Source organism: Adiantum capillus-veneris, unplaced genomic scaffold (assembly GCF_014529385.1).
Source record: "Adiantum capillus-veneris isolate H3 unplaced genomic scaffold, ASM1452938v2 Hic_scaffold_461, whole genome shotgun sequence".
NCBI classification, from domain to species: Eukaryota; Viridiplantae; Streptophyta; class Polypodiopsida; order Polypodiales; family Pteridaceae; genus Adiantum; species Adiantum capillus-veneris.
Genome location: NW_028221547.1, coordinates 247,243 through 274,249, shown reverse-complemented (window position 1 = coordinate 274,249; position 27,007 = coordinate 247,243). Strand labels below are relative to the sequence as shown.

The following is a 27,007-nucleotide window of genomic DNA, read 5'->3' as shown; positions in this document are numbered from 1 at the left end:
TGCTATGTAGCGTTACCTGTCGTTGCTGATCAACGCAGTGTAGTAGCGTTACCTTAACGTGTTGATTCACACCTAAGGTTTGGAAATAATGTTGCCTGCTCTTTTTCTTTTGCCGCCAAAGTAACCAAACAATTGCCTAGCTTTTGCTACCCGGCCGATATTCATGGCAATGTGAATCAATGTTTCGGATCTCTTGGTAAGTCATTAGCCTAGGCTAACAACCGTAAGCTGGACCGCCAACGTCAAGGCGAGATCAGATTGGTCCAGTCCCCGTTTTGTCTTCCACCATTCGATGGAAGCGGATAGCAAGGGGAGGTCGGATGACTGCAGCCACGTCAATCCGCCGCTAGTAATTGTTTAGAATGACTGCAGCCACGTCATTCTTCAATTGTCTAGCTTTTGCTATCGCTTTAGGGTCCGGGCTGTCAACCACATCTCCCGAAAACTATCAGTACATATGGCCGAAAACGCTTTTCACATATCGAGGTCGGAATGGGATCGGGTGTTCCGCGCTTACTATAATGCCCGGACAGAACAAACAATCTTGAGTAATGAACAGGGGCAGGAAGGCCGCCCCTGTGACCTGCTAGTTGGAGGGCAGGGCTGAAACCGCGGAACCGCCAACGTCAAGGCGAGATTACATTGGTCCAGTCCCCGCCCAGTGGAAGCATCCACTCAGATAGCATGGAGAGGTCGGATGACTGCGGCCACGTCAATCCGCCGCTAGCAATTGTCTAGCTTATGCTACTAACTGAAACCCTCACCGGTTTCATCGGGCCATGAAACAATGCAAAAAAGTTCTTTTGTTTCCTTTCCTCAGCAACGAACGAGTAAGGAAAACTATCATTTCTCTTATTTCAAGCATTAACCGCATCATCTTCGTAGGAATAACCGGGATTGTCGTTGAGATTTTTTTAACATCACTTACGTAATCGTTATCATTATTTACGCATTTGCCTGTTAGAAATGATTTTTCACTTGCCCCATCATATTTCACTTCCTGTCTACCATCGTTATTGGCCTTAACGCCATCATTATGAACCTCGTAACCATTGTTTGTGGCCTTGACACCATCGTTGTTGACAACGTACCTTGTTAGGATATCGTATAGAAAAGATGCTAGCGAACTTTTCGTGGTTGGTCTTTTGTTTAGTTTTTTTTCTTTTAGCTCTCGATACGCCGGTGCATATGGCCAGAGAACCAAAGGTTCGAGAGGGATTCGGCCGGGGTGAGAACCGGCGTGTTAGCATTAACAATCATGCTCTCATCTTTTAAATCAGTCGTTACGGGGTCAGTGAGCTAGCTTGTAGCGTAGAGAAAAGAAAAGAAAAGAGGGACAAGGTGTTTTTTCAAAACAACTTTATCTTTTGTTGAGGGCAAAAAAGGGCACTCAACCGCAAGCAACAAAGGGGGAGAAGCTTTCATGACTTCCCACGGTGTGGCCATTACTTCCAGAAACAGCTGGTTTCACCGTTATGAGCCAGTTATTGAAAAAGCGTTCGCACGCTTGTGGGGCGAAAGGCCAAAGGAGGACTCCTTTTCTTGCCTATAGGTTCTTATGGTCCAAAGGACTTCAACAAAGGCACTTTTTGGAGTCGTAGCTCTTTGATTCACCCCTAGCCACAAGTCATCCCCGTATTTTGCCACATACGTGAGTTCGGTCCTCTAAGGCCTCTGTGGAGAGCTCGATTCAACCTGCTCGTGGCTAGATCAATCGGTTTCGGGTCAAATAGAAACAACGCCGAAGATTCAACCTCATTACGCCTACACCTAATGGCTTAAGCCGCTGTTCCCATTTACTCGCTGACCCATTATGCAAAAGGTACGCCGTTAAAGTGGAAAGTGCGCCAAGCAAGAGCCGACAACGCGAAGCTTCGCTCAAGGGTTCGCTCAAGGCAAACATTAGTGGCTTTGCCTGGCTACAGCGCTTTCTTAGCTTCGCGTATGCGTTCCATTAAACATTAGTGGCTTTGCTTTTGTTTTCAACGCTTTGCTCTTCCGACTGATAGTTTGCATCGGATTTCAGGTTTTCTATTGCACTCCCGGCATACGGCGGGGTCTTTTCACCTTTCCCTCACGGTACTTGTGGTACGCTATTGGTCATTGAGGAATACTTAGGCCGCGAGGGTGGTCCCCCTTAGTCACTACAAAGCGATCATTATTCAAACACGGTATTCGCGTTTTGCAATAGGAATCAAACTTGTTAGGAAAGATTTACGGGGCTATCACCTTCTTTGGCCAGATCTTCCAACCTTTTCATAATTCCTTGTGGTTTTAAGCCTTTTTTTTTATCGTTGCTACGTTCACGTCGTCATCAATGGTAAACTACAAATAATCATCAGATCCCTCCCATTTTCTATGGATCCATAGTTTAGTTCACCTACTTATTCTTATTGGGTAGTTCGTTAGGTTGCCGAATCCTCCTCAGGTAGCCTCGTCGGAACGAAATGAAGAACGAGAGTGAGATGTTGAAACTGCCTTCATTTCAAAATGAATTCCTTCTCAGAAAATGATTAATCATGTGGATAAGCTGATACCGACTCGTCAATCTCCTCCATATTCAATCCGCCTCATATTATTGACGCAAAGGCGGGAAACTCGTTGTATCGGTAAACCCACGCATCAATTTGGGATATTTTTCATTTTTCCATCTGCGTCGCTTTTTTGCAATCTGGCAAATTGGTGGGGCGCAACGGCGAAACTTTGAAAATGAATTTGCAAGGAAAAAGGGTAAGATTTCTTTTCGTAAATTTCTTTTTGTACTTGTAGTCGAAATCGATTGAGAAGAGCAACAGTAATTGAATGACGAGGAGCCGTATGAGATGCGAATCTCACGTACGGTTTTGTATAGCGACGTTATAGCTGTCGACTATCTCACAACTACACCGAAAAAACCCAACTCTGCCCTACGTAAAGTCGCCAGGGTTCGATTAACCTCCAAATTTGAGGTAACGGCTTACATACCAGGTATTGGCCACAATTTGCAGGAACATTCGGTGGTCCTCGTAAGAGGCAGAAGGGTCAAAGACCTACCCGGCGTTAGGTATCACATCGTTAGAGGAGCCTTAGATGCTGTAGGAGTGAAAGATCGTAAAAAAGGGCGTTCCAGTGCGTTGCAGAGCATTGTCGCAACTCGTATCATCGCAACGATTCCGTATCAATTGTTCTGATATGTTAAATGTGTAGCCGACCCAACATTGCCAGGGGACCGAAGCCTGCTACTGCAAAGATTGACCATTACCCGTCTATTTGTGTGAAACAACTTGGTGTCTAAGGTGTTTTACTTCAGTAGGTTAAGTTGAGTTTTACCCGGACTCCCACCTGATAAAAAAAAAAAAGCCTTTTCCTTCCGGAACAGGTTCGGGTTAAGACTACGAATATTTGACGGAGACTTTGCCTACATCTACCGATTGGATCGGGAAACCTACGGACATTACTGGTGAGATAACTGAATTGCAAGATTTTTCCTTTCCATGCCTATTTCTTCTTCCTCCGTGGAAGAGAGGGAGACGGATACTCAATGTGCAATGAGTAAATATGATTTATGTGATGAATAAAAATTGGTTGGAAACCATAGTTATTACCCAATCATATGGAAAGCTGTATTCGACGAAAGTCGCACGTGCAGTTTGGAGGGAGATCCCCCACTAACCGGTGGATCCACTCTACAATATGGAGTGAAGAAGCCGAAATAGTAGCTTAAAACACCGCCGCGCCGGGAAAAGACATAAAAAAAAATTGGTTGAAGTCTGACGTAGTTGTAAACTCGTGGTACATCGGAGCAGTGTAGCGAACGAAATTATAAATATCGAATCGGATCCAATTTATCGCAATCGATTGGCAAACATGCTAGTTGATCGTATCCTGAAAAACGGCAAAAAATCACTAGCTTATCAGATTTTTTATCAGGCTATGAAGCGGATTAGATAAAAGACAAATAGGAACCCACTGTCTGTTCTGCGACAGGCAGTGCGTGGGGTAACTCCCGATGTAGTCACAGAAACCAAACGTGTGGGTGGATCAACTTATCGAGTTCCCATTGAAGTAGTACCTGCAAAAGGAAAAGCTTTGGCCATCCGGTGGTCATTGATCGCATGTCGAAAACGCTCAGGTCGAAGTATGGCTTTAAGGTCGAGTGATGAATTGATAGATGCCGCCAGAAATTCTGGGAGTGCCATACGGAAGAAGGAAGAGACTCATAAAGTTGCGGAAGCTAACAAAGCTTTTGCCCACTTCCGTTAGTTTTGCTTAGATGAGATTAGTTCCAATCCACAATCTTTTCGTTGTGGATTGGAATCGGGGCGCAAGTATCGGGGAATCGAGAAACACTACGCAGAGATGGATGAGTGAGGGGTTGACGACTACTTCCTCCTTAGTTCGTCAATTATTCCAATATTTACAATACGTTGGCCGATGCAAAGCTGCGGAGTGCTTCGTCCATGAAAAGGCTTGACGCAGGATTCTTTTTTTAGAGACCAAAATTGATTAGGGGCGTGCATTACCTAGGAGATAAATTTCATTTCTCCCTCTCCCCTTGTTTTAGGGAATCCAGGTTGTGAAATAAGTGACAAAAAATTTTGAGATACGGGGAAAAAGCCTCTGTATCCAAGAATTCTAGAGACTCAATCGATTTTGGTTGACACGGATAGGTTTTTGTGATATGCTACATAGTAACAGGCTTACTAGCCTGGGGAATCACTAATTCCTTTTCGAAAACCAAAAATTCCCATGACCGCAACTTTAGAACGACGCGAAAGCGCAAGCCTATGGGGTCGCTTCTGCGACTGGATCACCAGCACTGAAAACCGTCTTTACATCGGATGGTTCGGTGTCTTGATGATTCCCACCCTACTAACCGCAACCTCTGTATTTATCATCGCCTTCGTCGCAGCTTCTCCCGTAGATATTGACGGTATTCGCGAGCCCGTTTCTGGTTCTTTGCTATACGGTAACAACATTATCTCTGGCGCTATCATCCCTACTTCTGCAGCTATTGGGTTACACTTCTACCCAATCTGGGAAGCAGCTTCCGTCGATGAATGGCTTTACAATGGTGGTCCCTACGAACTGATCGTTCTTCACTTCCTACTTGGTGTAGCTTGCTACATGGGTCGCGAATGGGAACTAAGCTTCCGTTTAGGTATGCGCCCTTGGATTGCTGTCGCTTATTCAGCTCCAGTCGCAGCTGCTGCCGCCGTCTTCCTGATCTATCCAATTGGTCAAGGAAGTTTCTCTGACGGTATGCCTCTGGGCATTTCTGGTACTTTCAACTTCATGATCGTATTCGGCGGCTGAGCACAACATCCTTATGCATCCTTTCCACATGTTGGGTGTAGCTGGCGTATTCGGCGGCTCTCTATTCAGTGCTATGCATGGTTCTTTGGTAACTTCTAGTTTGATTAGAGAAACTACTGAGAATGAGTCTGCCAATGCAGGTTATAAGTTTGGTCAAGAAGAAGAAACTTACAACATTGTAGCTGCTCACGGCTACTTCGGTCGTTTGATCTTCCAATATGCTAGCTTCAACAATTCTTGTTCTCTACACTTCTTCTTAGCTGCTTGGCCCGTGGTAGGTATCTGGTTCACCGCCTTAGGCATCAGTACTATGGCATTCAACTTGAATGGTTACCCATCACACGGCTCTCCAACTTAAGTTACCTTAGGGAAAAGGATCGCTCTGGGCACAGCCAAAGGTTTATTATTCAACCATAATGATTGCCGTCCAAACATCCTACATCGAGACCTCAAGACAGCGAATGTGCTTCTTGACGAGGCGCTAGAGGCTCACGTCGCCGACTTCGAGATGGCGCGGTTAGTGAGTGCATGTGACACATATCTTATTGTGTTGTGCTGTGAGCGCAGGGGACACCTGGATATGTGCCGGTACTACCAGACTCCCAAATGCACAGACAAAGGCAATGTGCACAGCTTCAGGGTGGTTGGTGTTTTCAGAGCTAATGACAAAAAGGCAGCCAACATGGTCGTCGGGAGCGACCGACAAACTATTGAATGATAGCTCTCGTAACCCCTCATATACTATATGACCTCCGGCTCGCCTAACCCCGATAAGCTCAACTCAGATAAGCCTGACTCGGATAAGCACGATAAGCTTAACTCAGATAAGCCAGACGGCCAGACAGTGGCTTGCCCCTGACCAACACTACCTAACAAGAAAAGAAGGCACGGTAAGGTTTAAGGTTGCGTTTTGCTCGCAGGACTTGTGGTTGCCGTGAAAGGGATAGCGGGTGACAGGATTCAGAAGGGCGGAAAGCAAATAAAACGAATCCTTCATCTACTCAAGCTACTTCAAATTTACTTAAAGCACCCGCATCTTCATCTACTAAAGGTACTTTACCTGAAGCACCTGCATCTTCACCCACGACTTCATCCACTAAAGGTACTTCGCTCGAAGTAACAGCACCTTTCATCCACTAAAGCTAGTTCACTCGAAGTACCTGTTCCAGACTCAAAGAATGTACCGTCGAAATCGCGTGCAGGCTTCTTTTCTTTGGTTATATCGACAGAAACTGCAGAGAAAAGACACTTACTTGAAGAATTAGCCGCAGCTCGTGGGAGAGAGCACCTAATAATGGAGGAATTCCGCGGGATTTCTTGCGCGCGCTAAAAGTCGAGTCGACTAAAGGCCAATTCATCCCCTCCCGCAAACCACCTAACCTATAGGTTAGATGATCTATCTCGAAAGATGGAGAAACCCAGTAGAGTAGTTCCAGTCCTGCCCTGAGCATTCCACTTTCACGATAACTGGTATGGTAGCTTCGCAGAGTGGGTTCGATGATTCATCATCAAATTGTTGACAGAAATCGACGATCAACGTTAAAAAGTACCCCACCCGGGTTCGGTTCATCCAGCCGCTATTTTCTTTTAATGGCGGAGGCAGAACAGGCGCAGTACGACAGGGAGTGGATTTGTAATCTTGGGGAAGGGAAGGGTTTGATTGCGTGCTTGACAAGGCTTTCGCACAACAACTTCTCTGGCGCTCTCTCCTCCATTGCGGCGCCCTTTCTTTCATGGCGTTTCAAACAACAGCCTTTCAGGCAGCCTCCCGATGGGTATCGGCCAATGCAGGACACTTAAACATCTTAACATTTCCTTTAATCAAGGAACTGGCGAAATACCTCTTAAAGCCTTCTTATTATCTACCTTGAACCTCACAACTGCCATAGCTGGTAGTTGCTCAGACCTAACTCTGTTAGATCTCTCTAAAAATTTTATAACAGGCCCAATTCCCACATCCCTCAGCTCCTGCCAAAGCTTGCGCCATGTCAACATCTCCTTGAACTCCATATTCCCACCATCTTCAACCAGCTAGTAAGCCTAGAGGTGCTTTCCGTCTCCAAAAACAATCTCACAGGCGCAATACTACCCGATTTTGGGGATTCTTTACACCAGCTTAAGAAGCTGGATCTTTCGGCAACAAGAAGAAACAAGATAATCCCAATTGCCGGCTCTGCATAAGCTTGTATTGAGCTTCAACAAGTTCACGGGGCCTCTTCCTGCATCCCTCCCCAACTCCAGTAGGTTAAGGGTACTTGACCTCAGTGCAAATGCCTTCACAGGAAGTATTCCTGGCAAGATCTGTGGTCCTTCGCTCCGCAGATTGCTATTAGCAGACAATGATTTGTCTGGGGTGGTGCCCTTGGTCCTCTTTTTTAGGTAAGTGCTTGCCTTCTTTTTCTTTTAAATCACTAGTTTGATTCCTAAGCTCTATAGCTTGAAGCCTTTCATTAAGCTCTTCACGTGCTAGACGTTCAATTCGTAGTTGTTTTTCAATACTTTCACGTGCTAGACGTTCATTTTGTAATTGTTCAAATAGCATCTTACGTGCTAGACATTCATTTTGTAATTGTTCTTTGAGCACCTCACGTGTTAAACGTTCATTTTTACGTTGTTCTTCGACAACCTTACGTTCACTTTTACGTTGTTCTTCGACAACCTTACGTTCAATTTTACGTTGTTCAAAGACTACCTTACGTTCAATTTGTAGTTGTTCAAAGAAAAGATGTAGTTCAATTTGTAGTTGTTCAAAGAGTATTGTTCTGGCATCATTTGATTGGTCAGCTTGCTGCATGGAGGGCTTAGACTCTGACTGCGGCATGGAGGGCTTAGACTCTGACTGCGGCATGGAGAGCAACGAATCTGAATGCAGTGTAAAGGGTTTAGACTCTGACAATTGCGTAGATAGCAACGACTCAGCCTGCAACGACTCTGACAATTGCGTAGATAGCAACGACTCAGCTTGCTTCATAGACTCTGACAATTGCGTAGCTGGCTGCAGGTTAGATTTCGTCGGCTTATTTGGTCTTGTCACTGACTTTTCAGATACCTTCAAGGGTAAGGTATCAACCCATATATTGTTCTCATCAATCACGAGGTTTCTTTTGGTTGATGGGTCAATGCCTAGATTTAACATAATTGAGGCTCGGTAAATATTGAGTTTTGGCCAATTAATCTTAAAAGAAGACTCGTAAGTACTTTTAATAACTCGCCCAAGATTTTTATACTGTTCTATAAACCATGAAAGGTTGACCTTGTCTTTGGCTAACCCCTTGTTACGAATTATGTTATTAGATTCATCTAAGACTAAAGCATAGCATTTAGGCGCTAAGAAGTAACCCTCTACAATCTTGTGCTCTAGTTTAAGTTTTCCTACCTAAAATTCAATAACTTACTTCATGAAATACACTGCACTGCGGCAGACACCCACGCTATAAGATTTCTTCATCAGTCAAAGGGACTCAGTCAAAACCTATCCCATAATATAGTGGTTAAAAAAGAGGCATCAAGCAAAGCTAGAGTAGGCGGAGCGAAAGAATAGTTGTAGCTTATTCGACTGGTATTCATTTCGTTTAATAAGAGGTGGATTGTTAATGCAAGCAAGCAGTCGCGGAAAGAGCCGGGGTCCCCCGTTCCTTAGCGACGACATCAGTTTGAGAATGTTAAACAGGTTTTGCATCTGCGAACTGATAAACCATAGGTAGGCATTATTCGCAACAATATTCTCTCCCTCTTCTTCTTCTATGGCAAATGTGCCATATGCAATTAGCAGTTTTATCAACAAAACCAGGCTCGGGTCACAGGTAACCTGAGAGATCAAGTCGACAGTCGGTATTCCTTGAACGAGAGGAGCGGTTAAATAAAGCAGATAATCGCCCCAACCTTCAGGTAATTCCAAAGAGGTTAAGAATACATTTGCTCTCGCCGGGTCTACTGGCTCCAACGAGCGCTTGCCTTGCACCAATATTGTTCGAATGGTTGCAGAGTGGGTTTTCGCTTTGTACGCAAGCATCTCAAATTGGTCGTTATCTAGATCTTGAAGCGCAGGATATTCCTTTCTGATTCTGGCCCAGATTTGCGCATTATTCATGATGTAAGGTTGCTTTTTGCTACGCAGGTAGTGCGTTGATGTAGTTACTCTCACTAGTTTCTTCGTATCCATAACTTTTTTGCAAGCAAATTGCCCGATCCCAGCACCAGTCACGAATTAGTTTAGGGATTCCGAAACAAGTTTTTTGCCGCCCACCCTCGCAAACTGCAGCAGCAATAAAGGGCCCACATAATGCTTGCCAAGCAAGCGGAAAAGGTAATAAAAGCTTGCATTTAGCCTTTTTCAAGCATCTTTAGGCGATCGATGCACAAAGTATGGCTTAAGATCGGTGCTTACCACGGGAAGAGTTCGGGTTTAGCTCAGCATAATTCCAAACTTAACTAAACTAACTTACAGAGCAGAGCAGAGCAAAGCAGAGATGCAACCTTAGCGTCTCTACAACGATATCGTGCCATACTACATCCCTGGCCCTCCAAGATCAAGTTGAAAAGGAAGCCTCGATGTCGGAACAAGCTCACGGGCACGATCCCAGAGCAGAGGAATTAAGAACCCTAACCTACCTCACCAGCTCGACCTCCCTAACAACGACCTATCTCCCGCCCGCTACGAGTGGAATGCCAGCGAGACTGAAGGCACTCGACGGGGTAATCCGTGATAGATAGATAGATCGTAGGGTTTGGTTTTATAGTATACGAGGGATACATGTGTATCCGGGCATATGCGGGCTGCCGACATCTGCACAGCAGATAAGCTACTCTTAGGGCCCATATCGAATCCATCCAGTAGATCATGGATGAGGCATCCTCGTTCTGACGATCCTGCATTCTTTGCAGCGTGCCCGTGTAACCCGGGAGTTTCAACCCTGCAGCCGGAGTGACTTTGTAGCCCCCTGCCCGGGGCGGGGAGATTTCAGCTTTCAGAAGCGGGCTCGTTAGAAGGAGTTTGGAAGAAGCATTCATTCACGAAGTCGCGCATCAATATTATGTTTTATCGATGACGATGAATAGGGTGTTACGCTAAATAAACTTATCAAACCTTGCCTACTTAGTGAATAATACGCAGCTAAAGCAATAATAAATGCGCTAAAGAAAAAGTGAAAACAAAGATGATCGCTACACTTAGGCTTCCCAACCCAAATAGGGGAATCCTTTCGTTCCGCTTGCCTTGCACCAAGTTATAATATAAAATAGGCAATGATCGCTATGCTCAGGCTTCCCTATTGATTTAATAGGGTAATCCTTTCGTTACGCTTGCCAAAGCGCCCGTGCACTCTTTATATTGTATTGCCGTGTGCGCATGGGTAGCGATCGCTCAGGCTTCCCTGCCCTTTGCTTGCTTTTTTCCTTTCCTTTCCTTGCCTTTTTTCCATGAAAAAGAACAAAAACCTAAGGTAATAAGTAGCGATTGCTACGCTCAGGCTTCTCTGAATCCGAAAGCGAGGAAACCAAAGAAAACCAAAAAGAAAAGATAAAACAGGAAAGAAAAGATAAAACCAAAAACACTTTAGTTCTTAGATTTATTAGTTGAAACTAAGTTTCTTTTGAAATGTGCCTTGCACTTTGTTTTTTGGTGTGCGTGCGGCCCTTATGCAAGCTCCAGTCTTGCTTCTACCGCTCTTTTTCTTCTTCTATATCAGAGTTACCCTTTGAGTCTTTCACTACATATTTTTCTAAACCGTCAAACACGCATGTTAGGGAAGCAGGCTGGGTTTTTCACTTTACGTTTATGGGCTTATGTGTTTTCTTTTTTTCATTGGGGTCTGGACGCCGCGACCAGAACCCCATTCTTTTAACATCATGATATGCTCAATTCATTCTCTAAGGTAACCAATCAAAGGCTACTAAAGCGCCAAATACAAAAACTACCCGAGCTAATGATAAAGGCAGGAAGACTTTCCGTCCAGGTCTCGTTAGTTAATCATAACGATGTCATAGAAATGCTGCGCAAACCCATATATGTACAAACGAAAATAAAATAACCTTTATACCAAACCGGATTGAGCCTGGGATTCCCTAGAAACCGGGAAGATCTAAAATGAGTTGCCAACCTCCCAAGAGAGGTAATGTACACAGACTAGGAGAGTGAGGGCGCGGCTCTGTAGCCCTTAGCCCGATAGGTGTATCCACACCCTTCTCAAAGAACCGTACGTGACACTTTCGCGTCATACGGCTCCGTCCCGGAAAACACAGGAATATTCAATTTCCTTTTCTTTAACCTGTCCTAAAAGGTAAAAGGAGGATCGAAGGGACGAAAGCAAGCCTAGACAAAAGCAGCTCTCTTTACTTTAAAGAAGGCCAAGGACACTCCACTCTGCAAAAGGGAAAACGCCAAGCGTTGGATGCGTCGAGATTTACTTTTGGCCTCAAATTTATTGCATTACCAAAATAATAATAATATTCAAGCCAAGTCAACTTGCGTATATAGCGCATCTACACCAGGTCCTCCTTACATCTTCCTTCCCGCATAATAGCTTAGACCGGTAGTCACGTTTTCGGAATATCATATGTACACCTAATCTAAGGTCTCGTATGCGTCCCCCTTGTTTAGACCCTTTCTCGTCAGGAACTCTGATCTAAGCTTCCTAAGCTCTATGCTGTTAGGAAACTTGGCAAGGGTCTCGCCTTTTCCATTAACTATATGCAAGTCTTTGGAGTACTTTGAGATTCTTTCTCACGCTGAGGATTTATATTTATAGGCAAGGGTAAATATAGTAGACCAGCGAATCTAGTAGTCGACAATCGCTCGGACTTAGTGAAAGTTATCACGACACTTATAATAGGACAAAAAACCTCTTGCGACGCTCGCGAACCAATTGACGATGTATTCGTCGCTGACGTCTGTTAAACGGGCCACGTAGATTGGACAGGCCCTTTTCTAGCTGAGGATATCCCAATCCCGAAGTCTCTAGAATATTCTCCTCATGAGCGCCCAAATCTATATAAGTAACTTGCTAAGAGATCCTGCCTATTTCCAGCGCCCCCGTTTTTTTAAGCTTTTCTGACCTCTTAGTGCTCTAAAAGTATCTAATGAAGACATCCAAACACTCAACGATTCGTCTAATCATAGGACTGCCTATTAAACATCTAATGGCATGTTGCTCCGACCTGGACTATGCAAGATCTCTTTTGATCTTTACTAAGTGTCCCTGGCGGTCTTTTATAATACGCTCCCTTAAGAACTGACCCCTGCCGTTTTCAGAGTCTCCGCTAGTTAAAGCTCTGCGTCCCGTAAACTTCCTGTTTCTTTTCTCTTCTTCGTTAGCTACCAAACTAAGATACTCTTCCCCAGGTCTTCTGACTTGGAATAGATAGCGGAGCGTTAGTAGGGAGCTGTGAGATGGATACGGTGCTTTATTCTCCGACGCTTCTCTAACCCTCGCAAAAATCAAGTATTTGAAGCCGGGACTCTCTAAACAATCGTACCAGGGAATTCCGTCGTCCCTGCAGCTATTTCCGTGAATTTTGCGGAGCCTGTTTCAGGGTTTAGGTCAAATTATGGAAAGTGAGTGATACGTTCCCAGATTTTCATTATCAACTCTACAAGACCAACGATTCCCAGTCAGAAGTCGTCGGCATGTCAAACATAACAGATCCTAATAAAGTCTAGGTCACTGGAGTCTATAGGGGATAGCTCCTGCTTGCGAGCCAGGCGTCTATGTTCCAACTTGATAGCTAGTCTTGCCTCCTTATCTAACGTCATCTGGCCATGGTGGTTTCTCACGGAGAATGCGTGGAGCTCTCTATCTCTGGCCTTTGTTCATTTCAAGGGGAAACCGTTGGCTTTACAAATGAAGGCATGAAGGCTTTATTTTGGCTCTGCCTCGGCTTAGAGGCCCAAAAAACGAAAACCGCCTCTTAGCGTTAGAAGAGGGAACGGAAAGGAAAAAAGGGCAAGGAGCCGCTCCCCTCCCAAGTCAGGGAAGAAAGGGAAGCAAAAAGGGGCGAAGCCAGAAAAGTGCAAAGCAATTCCCCTAATTTCGGGGGTCTGGGATGGATTTCCGGGGAATCTATTGGACCTCCTGATGGAGGTCCGAAAAGAAACCGCTTTACGTTATATGCATTTTATCTCCACGATGGCTTTGTTGCCTGGAGAGTCAGAGTTAGAGCCTGCTTCTTTTTCAGAGTTTATTTAGTTCTTTTGACTCGTTATTCCAAAGAAAACCGATCTTTCTTTTTAAGCCTCCGGAGTTTCGTGTTCCTACCGGATCCTTTCCATCTCCCGATCGGGCTTATATAAGTAAATATTGCACAGTAGGGGTGATAGTACACTGCCCTGTGGGACCCTGGAGGAAAGGCCAAAGGGGAAAGTTGGCTTGCTTGCTTTCCGGCCATCTTTTTTGTCTCCGTAAAGTCTAGCAGAAAACGGTTTGTAAGTAAGGCTAAATAAATTGAGATCGCTGATCTCCCCTTTCAAGATTGAAGTAAATCAATGTCAGTTAATGGTGCCAAAACACTTCCTAATGTCAAATTCCAAAAACCAAGAAGTTCTAGTCCACTCTGTTTTGATCTATTTCGAGGCTGAGTGGCAGCTTTAACTTAAACGAAATCCATGCAATGTATCTAGAAACTAGGGTTCGTAAATAGATTCAAGTACCGCCCCTATTGCCCCCCAAAGAATTTTGTCTTTTGGTGCTACTGCTATGAGCAGTTTAAACTTGCCTGTTTTTTGCAAAAAAATCGTCGGTCCGAAGAGGAATTTATAGAAAAGGCCCTAAATACAATTTCCAATAACGAAATAGGCAATACCATCACTTCTCTCGCGGGCTCAGGGCGCCTGACAAAAGGCGGGTCTTTTTCCGACCATTCCAAAAAGATCCCACAAGTTTTTAAAAATGAACCCTCTTCGCTGGGGGTTAAGTCGCAGTTGCCTAGTCTAAACTTAATTCGCTTATAAGATGCTAGTAGCAGTCTTTTGTTTGCAACAGTTCTGAGTACATGGATGCGCTTTGTGTCTTGCCTTAGTGATTCGTAGTGCTTTGCGCTTCCGGTGTCTCTTTTTGTTGGTGAGTTATTTTTTCTAGGACTGGAATGATTATCCCTGTTTAATGAGTTTACATTTATCCCTAGATATCAGGTACTGCTTTCTTCCCCGCTATCTTTGTAGCTGTTACCTGTAATCCATGCAAGTGTGTCTGCACCCCCTGGAGAGGACGAAAGAGGATTTATCAAAGCAACCCTCCCTGGTTCCAGACCTAAGAGCGCACTTTTCCATATGAGCATTTAAGAATATAGGTCTAAGGAAGAGTTACGGGATACCCATTTAATATATCCCCTTAATCTTAGATAAGTCGTCCGATGGGTTCGCGGTTCATTGCTATGCCTACACACTAGGCTACCCCTCAAAGAAAGCTTCACGATACCTATTAATTTTTAGATCGTCGCCCAAAGAAGTTTACTGCACAAGGCCCTTAAGGGGACGCTGGCTCTTGCAGAGAGCGAAAGCTCAACGAATGTCGGATACAAAGCTCCGCACCTCATTAAGATCATATTAGCATACTCTCCTAAAAGAAAAGGAGCAAATCCCATTAAGAGATATTCCGCATTATGGCCCACGACTGATTCAGCCTCTGCTTCTAGTAAATCGGATAGAGCCCAATTAGTTTCTACTAGGCAAGAGATAAAAAACGGAATCAATACAAGAAACAAAAGAATGCAAAACCATATCTACTCTTACGCTACGACAATCTCACTGAAATTGCGAGGACCTACACAAGTTAGTGCAGTAATAATAATGAGACCAATAGATACTTCATACAAAACCATTTAGACAGCAAATCATAATACTCCTAAGAAAGCATATTTAGAATAAGGAGTGAAGCCTTTCTACCAATCAACAAGATCAGTGTGCGCCAAGTCCTCTCCAAACCATACAAGCACGTCGCCGTGCATATGGCTCTCTACCCCAACAACTTACGCAGGAGACCTACGTTTTTATGTTCTGTTTGTTTCCAAAAAATCCGATTGCGAAATCATCGATATTCCCTCCGTAGAGGCACATTGACACGTGGCTGGCGGGTAAGGCAAAGCCCCTCTTCAAAGCCATACGTGATAGTCTATTACTATCTGGCTTTCTTTTTTACTCCGTTGATTTAATAGAGAGAGGCTCGACATAGTTGCAGGGGCTCGGTTCGTTGTCTTTTGCTTTTTTGTCGTTTGGAGTGGAAAATTCCGACTCAGCGCCCTCGCTTCGTACCCTTCCGTCCTGTTTAGGTTCAGTTCTGGCCCTCTTTGAGTACACCTGTGGCAATCGTCTCTGTGGTTTGTTTAAAACTGGGGCAAGGCGAACTGGACGTTACGGATCCAGGTCCTGTGATCCGGCCTTAGCCCTCGCAGATCGATTGTTTGGCAGCTAGGCTATATGTTCTCCCTTCGAATCTTATGATACGTCCCGTTCTTTCGGTTAAAACTAACCGGAGATCCACCAAACGACGATCAATTCTATTCCGCATTGAGTTAGATTTCAAGGATTGGATTCGTGAGATTCGAGTTCGCAGATTGCGTTGAGTAGAATCCGCCGAAGCTAGGCAAACATCCAGACTCCTTTCCTGCTATTAAAAGAAAACAGAGTGAAAAAGAGATACTTTCTTTTCTTCAAACTAGCGTCTTCCCTTCACGGGGCTGGGCCCCTTTTAAGTACAGCGGGTACTATGAGTCCTCTGACTACCTGCCATCTGGCTGGGTTTCGCCGGTATCACCTACGGCTCTCATCCCAGATGATATGTCCCGGAATGCAGTAAATCGGGATGTCGTTTAGTCTCTTGTCCCCAAGAGGATAGGTAATGTGTTTCCATGTAATGGTTGCTCCAATCTGACCTAGCTGGCAAGCAATCCCAGCCGGCAGGAAGCAAGACAGCATACAGTCGTTCGCTTTAAGATAAGAGATGCAGGGAGAACTATAGGTCATTGGCAGGAGACTTCGATTCGCTAAGACAGCACCTCATCCTGATCCACAAGGAAAGGTTCCACATGGTGTTGTTAGGTACTCTTTGGGAAGAAGAGATCGACTCTTAACCATGCATGCACGCTTTTATGGCATGCTCTCCTTTTCTTCCTTCTTTAAACGTATTCTTATCAAAAAGCGGCTTTAGCCTTTTACACAAGAACCCCCTATCTTTCACGAGTCAAGCTTATTACTAGTTCTGTTAAAGAGCCTTACACCCTGTATGGATAGAGCAGATTGTTTCGCACTACAAACAATTTAGGGCGTACTACAGGTGGCTGAACGGCCGCCCTACTAGACCAACCCACTATAATAATACCATAAACCCCTAAGGAAGATATAGCAAATGGATGGAATATACCTACATTTGAATCCAACAATACCATACCATAATCAAAAGGTGTAACGGCCCAAGCAACCAAACTTAAATAGGGGTCAGTTAATGCTATGCTGCCCTCCAAACCGTACGTGACAATTTTTCGTCATACAGCTTTCACTTAGAACACCTCAATTGAATTGCTGAGAGTATCACTGTTCTGTCCCTTCTGTTTTAAAGATACAATTGTTCCTTATTCTTAACGCATACGTACTGGCTGCCAACGTTGAATTAAGGTTTGTTCTGACTAGTTGCCTTCGCGGCTCGGCCAGGTTGCTGGCATTTATTCTTTGCTACTATGCAACCTCTGAGGCCGCGCATCGTTTGCTAGACAATGCAAAGCGGTTACTTCCCGTGGTTACTCTTCTCTTGTACCTTTGCCCTTCGAGAACAGAGTAAGCGCTACACACTTTCTTGCTTCGCCCCGTCAGAGCACCCAATGGTTACAGGTCCTTGCGCACCTGTTTAATAGTTCAAGTCAATTCCTATGTTTGCTTGTGGCTTACTGTCTAGCAACCTTGACCGCTTCATGTGGAAGTCAAAGCTTTCGCCTAGATTGGGCCCTAGATTACTCCGCTCCGCTACACACATATTGACGTATTCCGTTTAAGATACGTAGCCCTTACTTGGGCAGTAGGTACGTATCAAGTAAGTCAATCTAACCTTTCTCGCATCAGCTAAGGGACACCATCGAAGGGGGCTAGGCTGTCTGTCCTTCAGGGAACCTGCTTTGCGCTCCCGGCTTCGCCTCTTTTTGTTTTCGACTAATCGCTTGCGAACTCGATGGATTATTAGCCCAAGATGTTTATTGTATTAGCTTTTTCAAGCAAGTTAAATATCTATGTAGAAGGGTCTTCCTCTATTACGAAAACAAAAACAAGAATGAGCCTCACACGACGCACCGTAGATGTAATTACTAGAGCCATTACAAAAAGAAAAAAATTAGCATTTGGAGGTAAAATAGGTTCTTTTAAAATTGATTTCAAACCATCCACTAAAAGTTATAACAACCCAAATGATCCCACCACATTAAGACCCTTTCAACGTTACATGGAAGCCATGACTTTGCATTCAACTGACACTGGAAAGGCTACTCCTAGTAGAAATGATATAATGATTCCAAAGATTTTAGCTAAAAGATAAAGGATATATAGCAAAGATACATCGACAGCCAATCCCTATCTCCACATATAGCAAAGACAGTAAGTTGCAGTGCCTAAAAACCCGATACCGCCTCCAAACAGACTTAAAGAGAAAAGAAAAAGGTTAACTGTTTCAAAATAGTCCGTTTTATTCCCTCTGCCTTATTTTCGTTTGAAATGTAAGACATATTCATGACAATTTTACGTTTCTTTCTTTTTATCAGTTAAGCATCAAGCTTATCATTAGGGAAGACCCAATGATGACACGCGGCCAAACGCCAAAGTAATTTGCGTAACCGGAACTAGAAAGGCAAGCAAAAACTCTTGCTTAAGGAATCAAGGCATGTTCTATTCAATAGTTCCGGCTGCGGTTTCCTTGATAGCTGAAAGGAAAGTATGAAAAGAATTTTTTTGGAGAAACCTGTAATGTAAATAGGAGGTTTACTTATTCCAAATGATGAAGAAACAGAATCTCATTGACATGGAAGGTACAGTTACAGAATCTTTACCCAATGCCACGTTTTGAGCGTGTTCGGATAATGGATGTCAAGTTTTGACTCATATATCGGGGAGGATGCGACGCAGTTATATAAGAATACTACCAGGAGATAGGGTAAGAGCTGAACTGAGTCCCTATGATCTTACAAGGGACCATCATCTACCGCCTTAGAAGTAGGCATACAAAAATAGTCAGTAGATTTCGGTATCAGTTTAGATTTTCGGCAGTTAACCAAACCACTTCTCTTGCCAAATTTTCCTATCTTGATTAGATCGAAGAAACATGTAGCAAACCTACAGGTAGATTTACCCAATTAATTCAAGGTTATAGATACGAAAATCCGTGCTTCCATTCGGAAAATATGTAAAAAATGTCGATTGATTCTACGACGTAGACGAATCATGGTAATTTGTTGCAACTCAAAACAATAAACAGAAACAAGGATAATAAATATTTCTATCTGAAAAAGAATATTAATTAAACAGAGCTTCCCAATAAAAATAATTAATTAATTATGTCAAGTCAAATAAATCGAGAAAAATTCGTTCACGTGGGGAAAACGCGGAGTTCAAAAGGGAGTCATTCATATACAGGCGAGTTTCAATAACACTATCATTACCGTCACAGACGTCCGGGGACAGGTAATTATTTGGTCTTCCGCCGGTGCCTGTGATTTAAGGGAACACGCAAAAGCACGCCATTTGCTGCGCAAGCTGCGGCAGAATGCAATTAAAGCATCAGTGGATCGGGGTATGAAACAAGCAGAAGTTATGATGAGCGGGCCCGGACCGGGAGAGACACCGCTTTGCGAGCTATTCGCAGAAGCGGCATAATCCTCAGTTTCATACGTGACGTGACTCCTATGCCGTATAATGGTTGTAGACCCCCCAGAAAGAGACGCGTCTAACTAGTGATTAGTCACATCAAAAGGAGAGAAAAAAAAATTACGTATGCGCACGCAAAAACGAGATGTCGACCTCTAAGCAGGCAATTCAGTGGAAATGCCTTGAATCCAAAATAGAAAGTAAGCGGCTTCATTATGGTCGTTTCCTTGTATCTCCCTTTAAAAGGGGTCAAGCCAGTATTGTAGGAATTGCCATGCGTAGAGCTTTGTCACAAGAGATTGAAGGGACAAGCATAACACGTGCAAGATTTTGCGGAGTCGTGCACGAGTATTCCACAATAACGGGTCTTCAAGAGACAATACATGATGCTTTAGTTAATCCGAAAGAGATTGTGCTTAGGGGCGATTCAAAAGAAGATATTCAAGAGGCGTTTTCATCTGTAACAGGTCCTAAAGAAGTAACTGCGGGCGATCCATCATTACCACCTGGCGTCGAAGCAATTGACAATTCGCAATATATAGCTACCATTACCCAACCAATATCTCTAACTATTGAATTAGAGATTGAAAAAGATTGCGGATATCGTATAGAAAATCTAGCGAAATCCGAAAGGGACAATTTCCCATCGATGCTGTATTTATGCCTGTCCGAAACGTAAATTATAGCATCCATCTATTTGGAAGTGGTAGAGCGACGCAGGAAATCTCATTCATTGAAATATGGACTAATGGTAGTCCGACACCACACGAAGCACTTAGGAAAGCTTCTGAAAAACTCATGGACTTGCCAACCACCTTCTCGTATGTAAGGGGCGGAGACGTATCTCTCTTCGAAAATGGATTCTCTTGCTTCCTTTGCCTCCTTGAAAGTTTATAAAGGGTGATTCCCTTGCCTCTGCTTCCAAAGTAGCTTTTGCCTAAACATTTTTAGATTCCTTTGCCTTTTTTAGAGTTTCTAATGATTTTATGCCTTTGTTAGGCACATCTCTATGTTTATAAGCATAATAATAGAATAAAAAAGGCGTTCTTTAAAAGATCTACTAAGAAGCAGAAACACACTACTGTAAGCACCAGATGAGTAATAAACAGTAATGAAACCCCCCTAACCTAAAAAAGTTAGTGGTTGGCTTGTTTTGTTTGCCCTAGCGACACCATTAAGAGGACTGGGTGATTGTGATTAGAGATCAATTCACTGTCGCTTCGAGTACACGACGAGGTTACGAAACCCGTCATGGCGATAACATGGTAATTTAGAAACAAGGCGTGTATGAGGAACTATCAATGTCTACGGTTTGCGTTGGGATTGCCCTTCGGCACTTCAGGGCTCAACCAATTAAACTCTCGGTGTCTACGGCGTTAGAATGAACTTCGTGCATCCATTTATTTCTACGGAATTACCAACGCTAGACTGGACGTATTCGACCATGCGCCCAGATTATGCAGGGAAAACCAGCGATACTTTTTAAGAGCAAAGGGTACAGGAACGTAGTGGCGTTCTCAACTCATTCCTCTGATCCCAGTATAAATTGGATCGGCGAGAAAGGTTAACCCAACCCTGCTTGACACTTTGTGCCCCTCGCTCCCTAGTCTTGGCATAGGATTTAAAACATCGAAAAGGTGGGCTATAGGAAAAAGCGTAGGGAACCGCTTACTTTAAATAAAACAAGAACTGAAAGAAAGAGGACTGAACATAATACCGGGTGGAAGATACATGCTTTACCTTGCAAGTTGTGAAAGCTTTCTTCTCAATAAGAGTGAGAGTTAGTGGTATATAGCTTTATCGAAGCCCGAAATGAAACGATGTTGCACTGAAGAGGACTCGAACCCCTAACTACCTGGTTCGAAGCCAGGGACTCTATCCAATTGAGCTATCGGTGCGGGGGGGTTGGGTCAAGGAAAGCCCAACCCTGGAAATGTTTTTTGCGTTATTTCAAAATGAGTTTACGTAATTAAAGAAAATTAACTCAATTAAAAGACAAAAAAGTCAATCTTTGTCGTTGATGATCTCTCGGTTGGTTACCGAATAATTTAACCATCCCTTCCCTAAAAGAAAGTAATTACTTGATATATGTAATCCGTAATATTCGGATTCAGTCGTCAGCTGTGGTTTTTACCCTCCCCAGGGTGTCCGCTCTGCCCGTGAGACGGTTTTTTAACCACGACGTCTACGTTTAAGTTTAAAGGCAGTCCCTTTACGAATCCGGCTTCTAAGCCTATGGAACTTAACGAAAATCTGGACAGCGTCCCTGGCTTTATTATGAACGGCTTGGATTTTATCCGCCTCCTCCTGCGAAACAGTTATTTCTGTTTCTGGATTCAGCGGCGGCATGTCTTGCTCAACAAAAACTACTTCTGGAGTCGAAGGCAAGAGCTCAAACAGGGCTTTATACATGTCAATCAAAGGTTGCGCCTGGGAGACTATTTGCGCGGCATAATGCGCTATCACTTCCTGGGAGAAGGGGACCTTCAAGAGGAGTTCTATGCCCTCTTCCGGGGACATGCTTAAAGGAGAGATACCCCAGAGATGAGCATCAAGCCAGAATAAGGTCCTTATGGAACGACGTGAACAGACGGGAGTTTGCCTCCTTAAACTGTACCGAAATCTGAGCCCATTCCTGCATTGTGGCTTCGCTGACTATGGAGGGGTTTAACTTGGCAGAGATAGAGTTTACTAGATTGTTTATTTGCGCAGGCTGCAGTTGTGAAACGAATTCATAACCGTTCTCAGCGCTGGGCAATCTGCCTTGTTGGCAGGTTTTTAGTATTTTATCACAATCTTGCCAAGTTTCAAATAAGATTGAACGGCAATCCTCCTCCTTTAGTTGCATAAACTGTGAATGTGAAGACGCTTGAGTTACTATTGAAGAACTACTAGCGCCCATATTCATACAGTATGCTGTTTCAGCAAACCCAAGCCCAATTAGATTTAATAAAATTAAAAAAAGAGCAACAAACAAGAATACCTTTCTCAACGAAAGAAAGGAGAGATATATGGTGAGGTTATTAAAAAGAAAGGAGAGATATATGTTGAGGTTCTTAGAAATAAAGGAGAGATATATGGTGAGGTTATTCAAAAGAAAGGAGAGATTTCTGGTGAGGTTATTCAAATTCAAAAGATTTCTGGTGAGGTTATTCAAAAGATTTCTTTTTTTAGTAGAGTTACTCATTTATGTCAAGTTTTCTGTTCAGGTTCAAGCTTGCAGCTTCTTTTAAACAAAGTAAATGAATTTCTTTTGTTATTTCTTTACTTAAGAGCTTTTCTTCTCAAATCTTTGAAAATATGTATGGGTTGTCAAGAAGTTTTTTTTCATATGTTGTGATCTGCGTTAAAGGGATTTAGTCCAGGAACCCATTGACCGCTACATAAATAATTACAATTTATTATTCGATAGGAATTAGGGAATATTATGCTTGTTTAAGTACCTCAGTAGGTCTAGCGCCGCGATGTGGCAAATACCGAGTAGCAGGATCGAGGTCTGACCCAAATTGCGCAAAAGCGGCAACTTCACGATATTATGCTAGCTCCAATTTCAAGGTGCCACAAAGGGCTTTCATAGCTTTCAGCTAAGCAGCAGACCCAACGCGACTAACGAATAATCCTACGTTAATAGCAGGCCGAATTCCGCGATAGAAAAGTTCAGTTTCCAGGAAGATTTATCCATCTATAATGGAAATGACATTAGTAGGAATATAAGCAAAAACGTCTCCAGCTTATGTTTCAATGACAAGTAAAGCGGTTAAGCTACCTGCACCAGTTTAATCTGACCTTTTGGCGGCTCTTTCCAATAAACAGAAATGTAAATAGAAGACATCTCCAGAAAAAGCCTCACGACCTAGTAGTCAACGTAGCAATAATGGCATTTATCAATATGCCACTGATTGCTTACTGAGATCGTCATAGATAATTAATGCGTGCATTCCATGATCTCTAAAAAACTCTCCCATAGCACAAGCCAAATATAGTGCCAGAAATTACAAGGGAGCAGGATCTAAAGCCGTAGCTGCAACAATAATAATATATTCTAAAGCACCAGCTTCTGCGAGAATCTTAACCAATTATGCCACGGTTAAACGTTTTTATCCAATCGCTACGTACACGCAAAACACTTTTTCACTATCGGAAGTGCCCTGTGCGTTGATTAGTTTCTGGTTCAAAATGGTATCAATAGCTATAGCAGTCTTTCCGGTTTATCAGTCGCCGATTATCAGTTCTCATTAACCACGACCTATAGGGACTAGGCTATCTACCGCTTTTAACCCTATTTACATAGGTTCGTGAACAGATTTACGTGCAATAATCCCAGGAGCTTTGACTTCTACACGTCTTCGTTCTATCGCGCTTAAAGCACCTTTTCCATCAATAGGTACTCCTAACGCATCAACTACGCGACCTAACATGGCCTTTCCTACAGGAACATCCACAATAGATCCAGTGCGCTTAACCATATCTCCTTCTTTAATGGCGGTATCACTACCGAATATAACAATTCCTACATTTTCATTTTCAAGATTCAAAGCCATTCCTTTCACGCCGCTGGCGAATTCTACCATTTCCCCTGCTTAAATCTTGTTTAATCCATAAACACGTGCAATTCCATCTCCAACCGCTACCACACTCAACCGATCTCATCCACTGGCAATTTAGTGTAATAATTGGTAATTCTTTCTTCTAAGATAGTAGAGAATTGTTCTGTTGCTCTAGCTTTACTCATTTCCTCTTTTTTCCGTCAAATCTCAAACCTTGCCTTGGTGTTAATAATAACTCGCTTAGCTAGGGCAGTCTCCTGCATTCATGGCAGTTCCTATCCTAATGGTTAGCTATAGTGGCAGATTTGGCCTTTAGATGAAAGGGAATACGTAGAATGGCTGCCGCTTTTTGCACTGATTGACTTAGTGCGGCTTAGAATCGAGTTTAGAACCACAACTAAATCTTCGACGTTGCCTCTTCCCTTCTTTAACATGCGGCTTTAATCTCCTGAAACGATAACTTCCATGTATCAAAGTATTTGTCCGCCGTTAAAGAGAGAAGTAGGGGAGACTATAAAGGAATAGTTCTGTCCGGGAAACTGGGTAGAGGGAGAGGTTACCTGCCCTCGACCGGAGTTATAATAAAATATTAGAGGTAACTCTCAGAAAGGGGCATTGGGCTTTAAAATACTCTCTGCCCCCTAAGCAATAAACAAAGTAGCAGTTCGATTCAACTTAACTCCAGCTAAATAAAACCTTACTTTACGCTTAATGTGAACCTCATTAAAGTATCCCGCTTACCCTTGCGAACTGCAGCAGCTTGGAATGGCTCGCGTCTTCAAATAACCGCCTCACAGGCAGCATTCCTTTCGAGCTGGGTCTCATGGCCGAAATTAACTATCTGCATCTCAATAACAATTCACTGTCTAACACAATTCTTTTTGCACTGAGAAACTGTAAGCATCCAGTGTGAGTAGATCTCTTTGCAATGAATTGAAGGGCACCATCCCTAAGAGCTTGCCAAGCAGAGAAGGTGAAAAAAGGGACACTAGCTTGCATTTAGCCTTTTTCAAGCAGATTTTGTTAAAACTTAAAGAACACGCTATGGCGAAAGTAATTCCTAGAAGAACTATATTAGTTCAATTCATATCCGTTCATGATAAAGGTTATCTTCTTTTCTTTTACATATATTTATGGCATTTTCCTTTTACTTTAGAAAGGTTATTTTGATTACTATAGGATAGGCCTCGCAGTTTCCTAGTGGTCATAGCGTAGGTTATACCTGCTATTTGATATTTTATGCTTTTTTTCTTTCTGCACTTATTGCCATAAGGTTAGGAAGTGAATGACAGTTTCTCTTCTTTCATTAAGTCAATGTCAATGCGGGGAAAAGGCCTAACATCTACAATTCACTATTAGAGTAGTCGAAGGAAAAAACAAACCCAGCAAAAAATTAATGTTACTTGTTTGTTTGTGAAGTCAATAATTGGGCAACAATAAAGTAAGAGCCGTAGCTATGAGTGCCACAGATGGTTCAATGAGAGGTATGGGCGCTGTTGAGTTGATACAAGAGCCCTTTTTAGTGTTCCTGTTAGTGAAACTACGCCGAATAGATAATGTCCTCGGACATTAGCGGCGCAGCGCTTCGCTTTTTAAGAGCTAAGCCTAAGGGATCGTCATAATTTGTGATGCGGGCAGTAAGTCACGCTGCTTTCCTGGGAGAATTAAAATGTACAGTGGCAGCCTAATTGCTACGCTATCTAAGCTTTGCTCTGCCATTGGCTTGGCTTTATTTGGTCAACTGTGAAAAAGGGTTGTTTTCCAACTCAATAAGAACATTTCGAAGTAAGAATCAATGTGCGGATATGATGGAATTGGCAGACATGCCAGGTTTAGGTTCTGGTGACCTTACTCAGTCGTGGGGGTTCAAATCCCTCTATCCGTATTCCTTGAAGTTATACAATCATTAGGCTTCTAGTAAGAAATCGAATAGACAAAAGCTATTTGCCTTAACTCTTGCTTGCCCTTGACAAATCTGTGCATGCTTCCGACAGACTTAGGTATCGATGACTTGTGGATTTCCTATCCTTAAGGCAGATTCCATGGCTAAAACCCATGATCCACTTAACTCTTATTTTCAATTAACTTTCTTTGTTGTTTAGTGATAGGTGCATGCTGGCTTAAGTTTGCAGCGCTTCAGGAGGAGGGTCCTCCTTCCCTTACCTTAGTGGATTTTGGCTGGTCGACCTTAGCGAAAGATACGCAAACTTTCGTACCTTGGAATGCCAGTCAGTGTGTGTTCCCTTCAGTCCACAGGTTACGATCAGGTGCCGGGGCTAGCGTTTCAGCAGCGGCAAGCCACTACCACTGCGATTTGATCTGCTGCCCACGTGTTAGATTCCTCGTAGCCTTGCGCCTGTCCTTGAGAACTTAATCCCTTGCCCGATCCATTGCTATTCCTGTAGAAGGAAAGAAGATAGTTGGACAGAGAGTCTGATTCAGACGAGCCATGAGAGCCCAGAAAGAAAGAGCAAGTCTGAAGCATCAGTAGTGACAGCCTACGAGTTCGGTATTTGACTCGTGCCTGCTTTCGTCTCCATGCTATCTGTCCTACGGCCTTATGCCCTGTTCTTTACGAAGATTAATTCGGTAAATAATAGTATAGACGTGTACACCGTAGAAGTTTTAGTCATATATGCATTAAGTCAAATGTTTAATGATATCCTTAGGGTAAATCCAGTATTGAAATGAAAGTGGCTACAGTAACGGATAAACAAACACCCGGCATTAGCGTTCAACAACGTAATCTTTGCAGCCACCTCCTGCCGCTAACATTTTCATTTAATACGTTAGTAGTTATTAAACTATACGTTATGTTTTGGTTATCTGACGACATCCAACGTGTTTGGTAGGGTAGATAGGCTTTCTATTTGAGAAAAAGGAAAGTCCCTTTACATCATTTGTAAGGGAAATTTATGATGAAAGAAAGGAAGCTAAAAAGAAAGGAGATCAAGTTATCTCATCTTTACATAAATTAACCATGAATTCCCTATACGGGAGGTTCGGCATCAAACCTGATTGTAATATAACAGAAATCTGCAATCAAGAAAGAGTTAATAAACTAATCTTTATCAATTTCACATGGTAGAACAATTAAACAATACCCACTACGTATTAAGCTATACGGGAACCCTACAAAGATTGTCTGATGAGACTTTTATAGATGCAAAAGCCCATTGGCGGGATTCAATTAACAATAACAGTTCAGCTGCAGTGCAAATGTCAGCTGCAATTACATCTTATGCTAGGATACACATGTATCCCTATATTTCTTTACCAGGTTGCTACTACACAGATACTGATTCAGTAGTGTTGGACAAACCACTTCCTGACT

General features: G+C 43.2%; 2 protein-coding genes across 2 annotated transcripts; one reads left to right on the top strand and one right to left on the bottom strand.

The window, feature by feature from the left end:
- The first annotated feature begins 2,313 nt into the window (after positions 1-2,313).
- On the top strand, positions 2,314-4,447 carry LOC147416808 (uncharacterized). Its single transcript, XM_086508058.1, has 2 exons — positions 2,314-3,108; positions 3,971-4,447. Exons 1-2 carry the CDS (start codon positions 2,823-2,825, stop codon positions 4,240-4,242), a joined length of 558 nt encoding a protein of 185 aa, XP_086364184.1. The 5' UTR covers positions 2,314-2,822; the 3' UTR covers positions 4,243-4,447.
- Positions 4,448-21,081: 16,634 nt separating this feature from the next.
- On the bottom strand, positions 21,082-21,646 carry LOC147416807 (uncharacterized). Its single transcript, XM_086508056.1, has one exon. It carries the CDS (start codon positions 21,644-21,646, stop codon positions 21,299-21,301), a length of 348 nt encoding a protein of 115 aa, XP_086364182.1. The 3' UTR covers positions 21,082-21,298.
- Between the last annotated feature and the right edge of the window lie 5,361 nt (positions 21,647-27,007).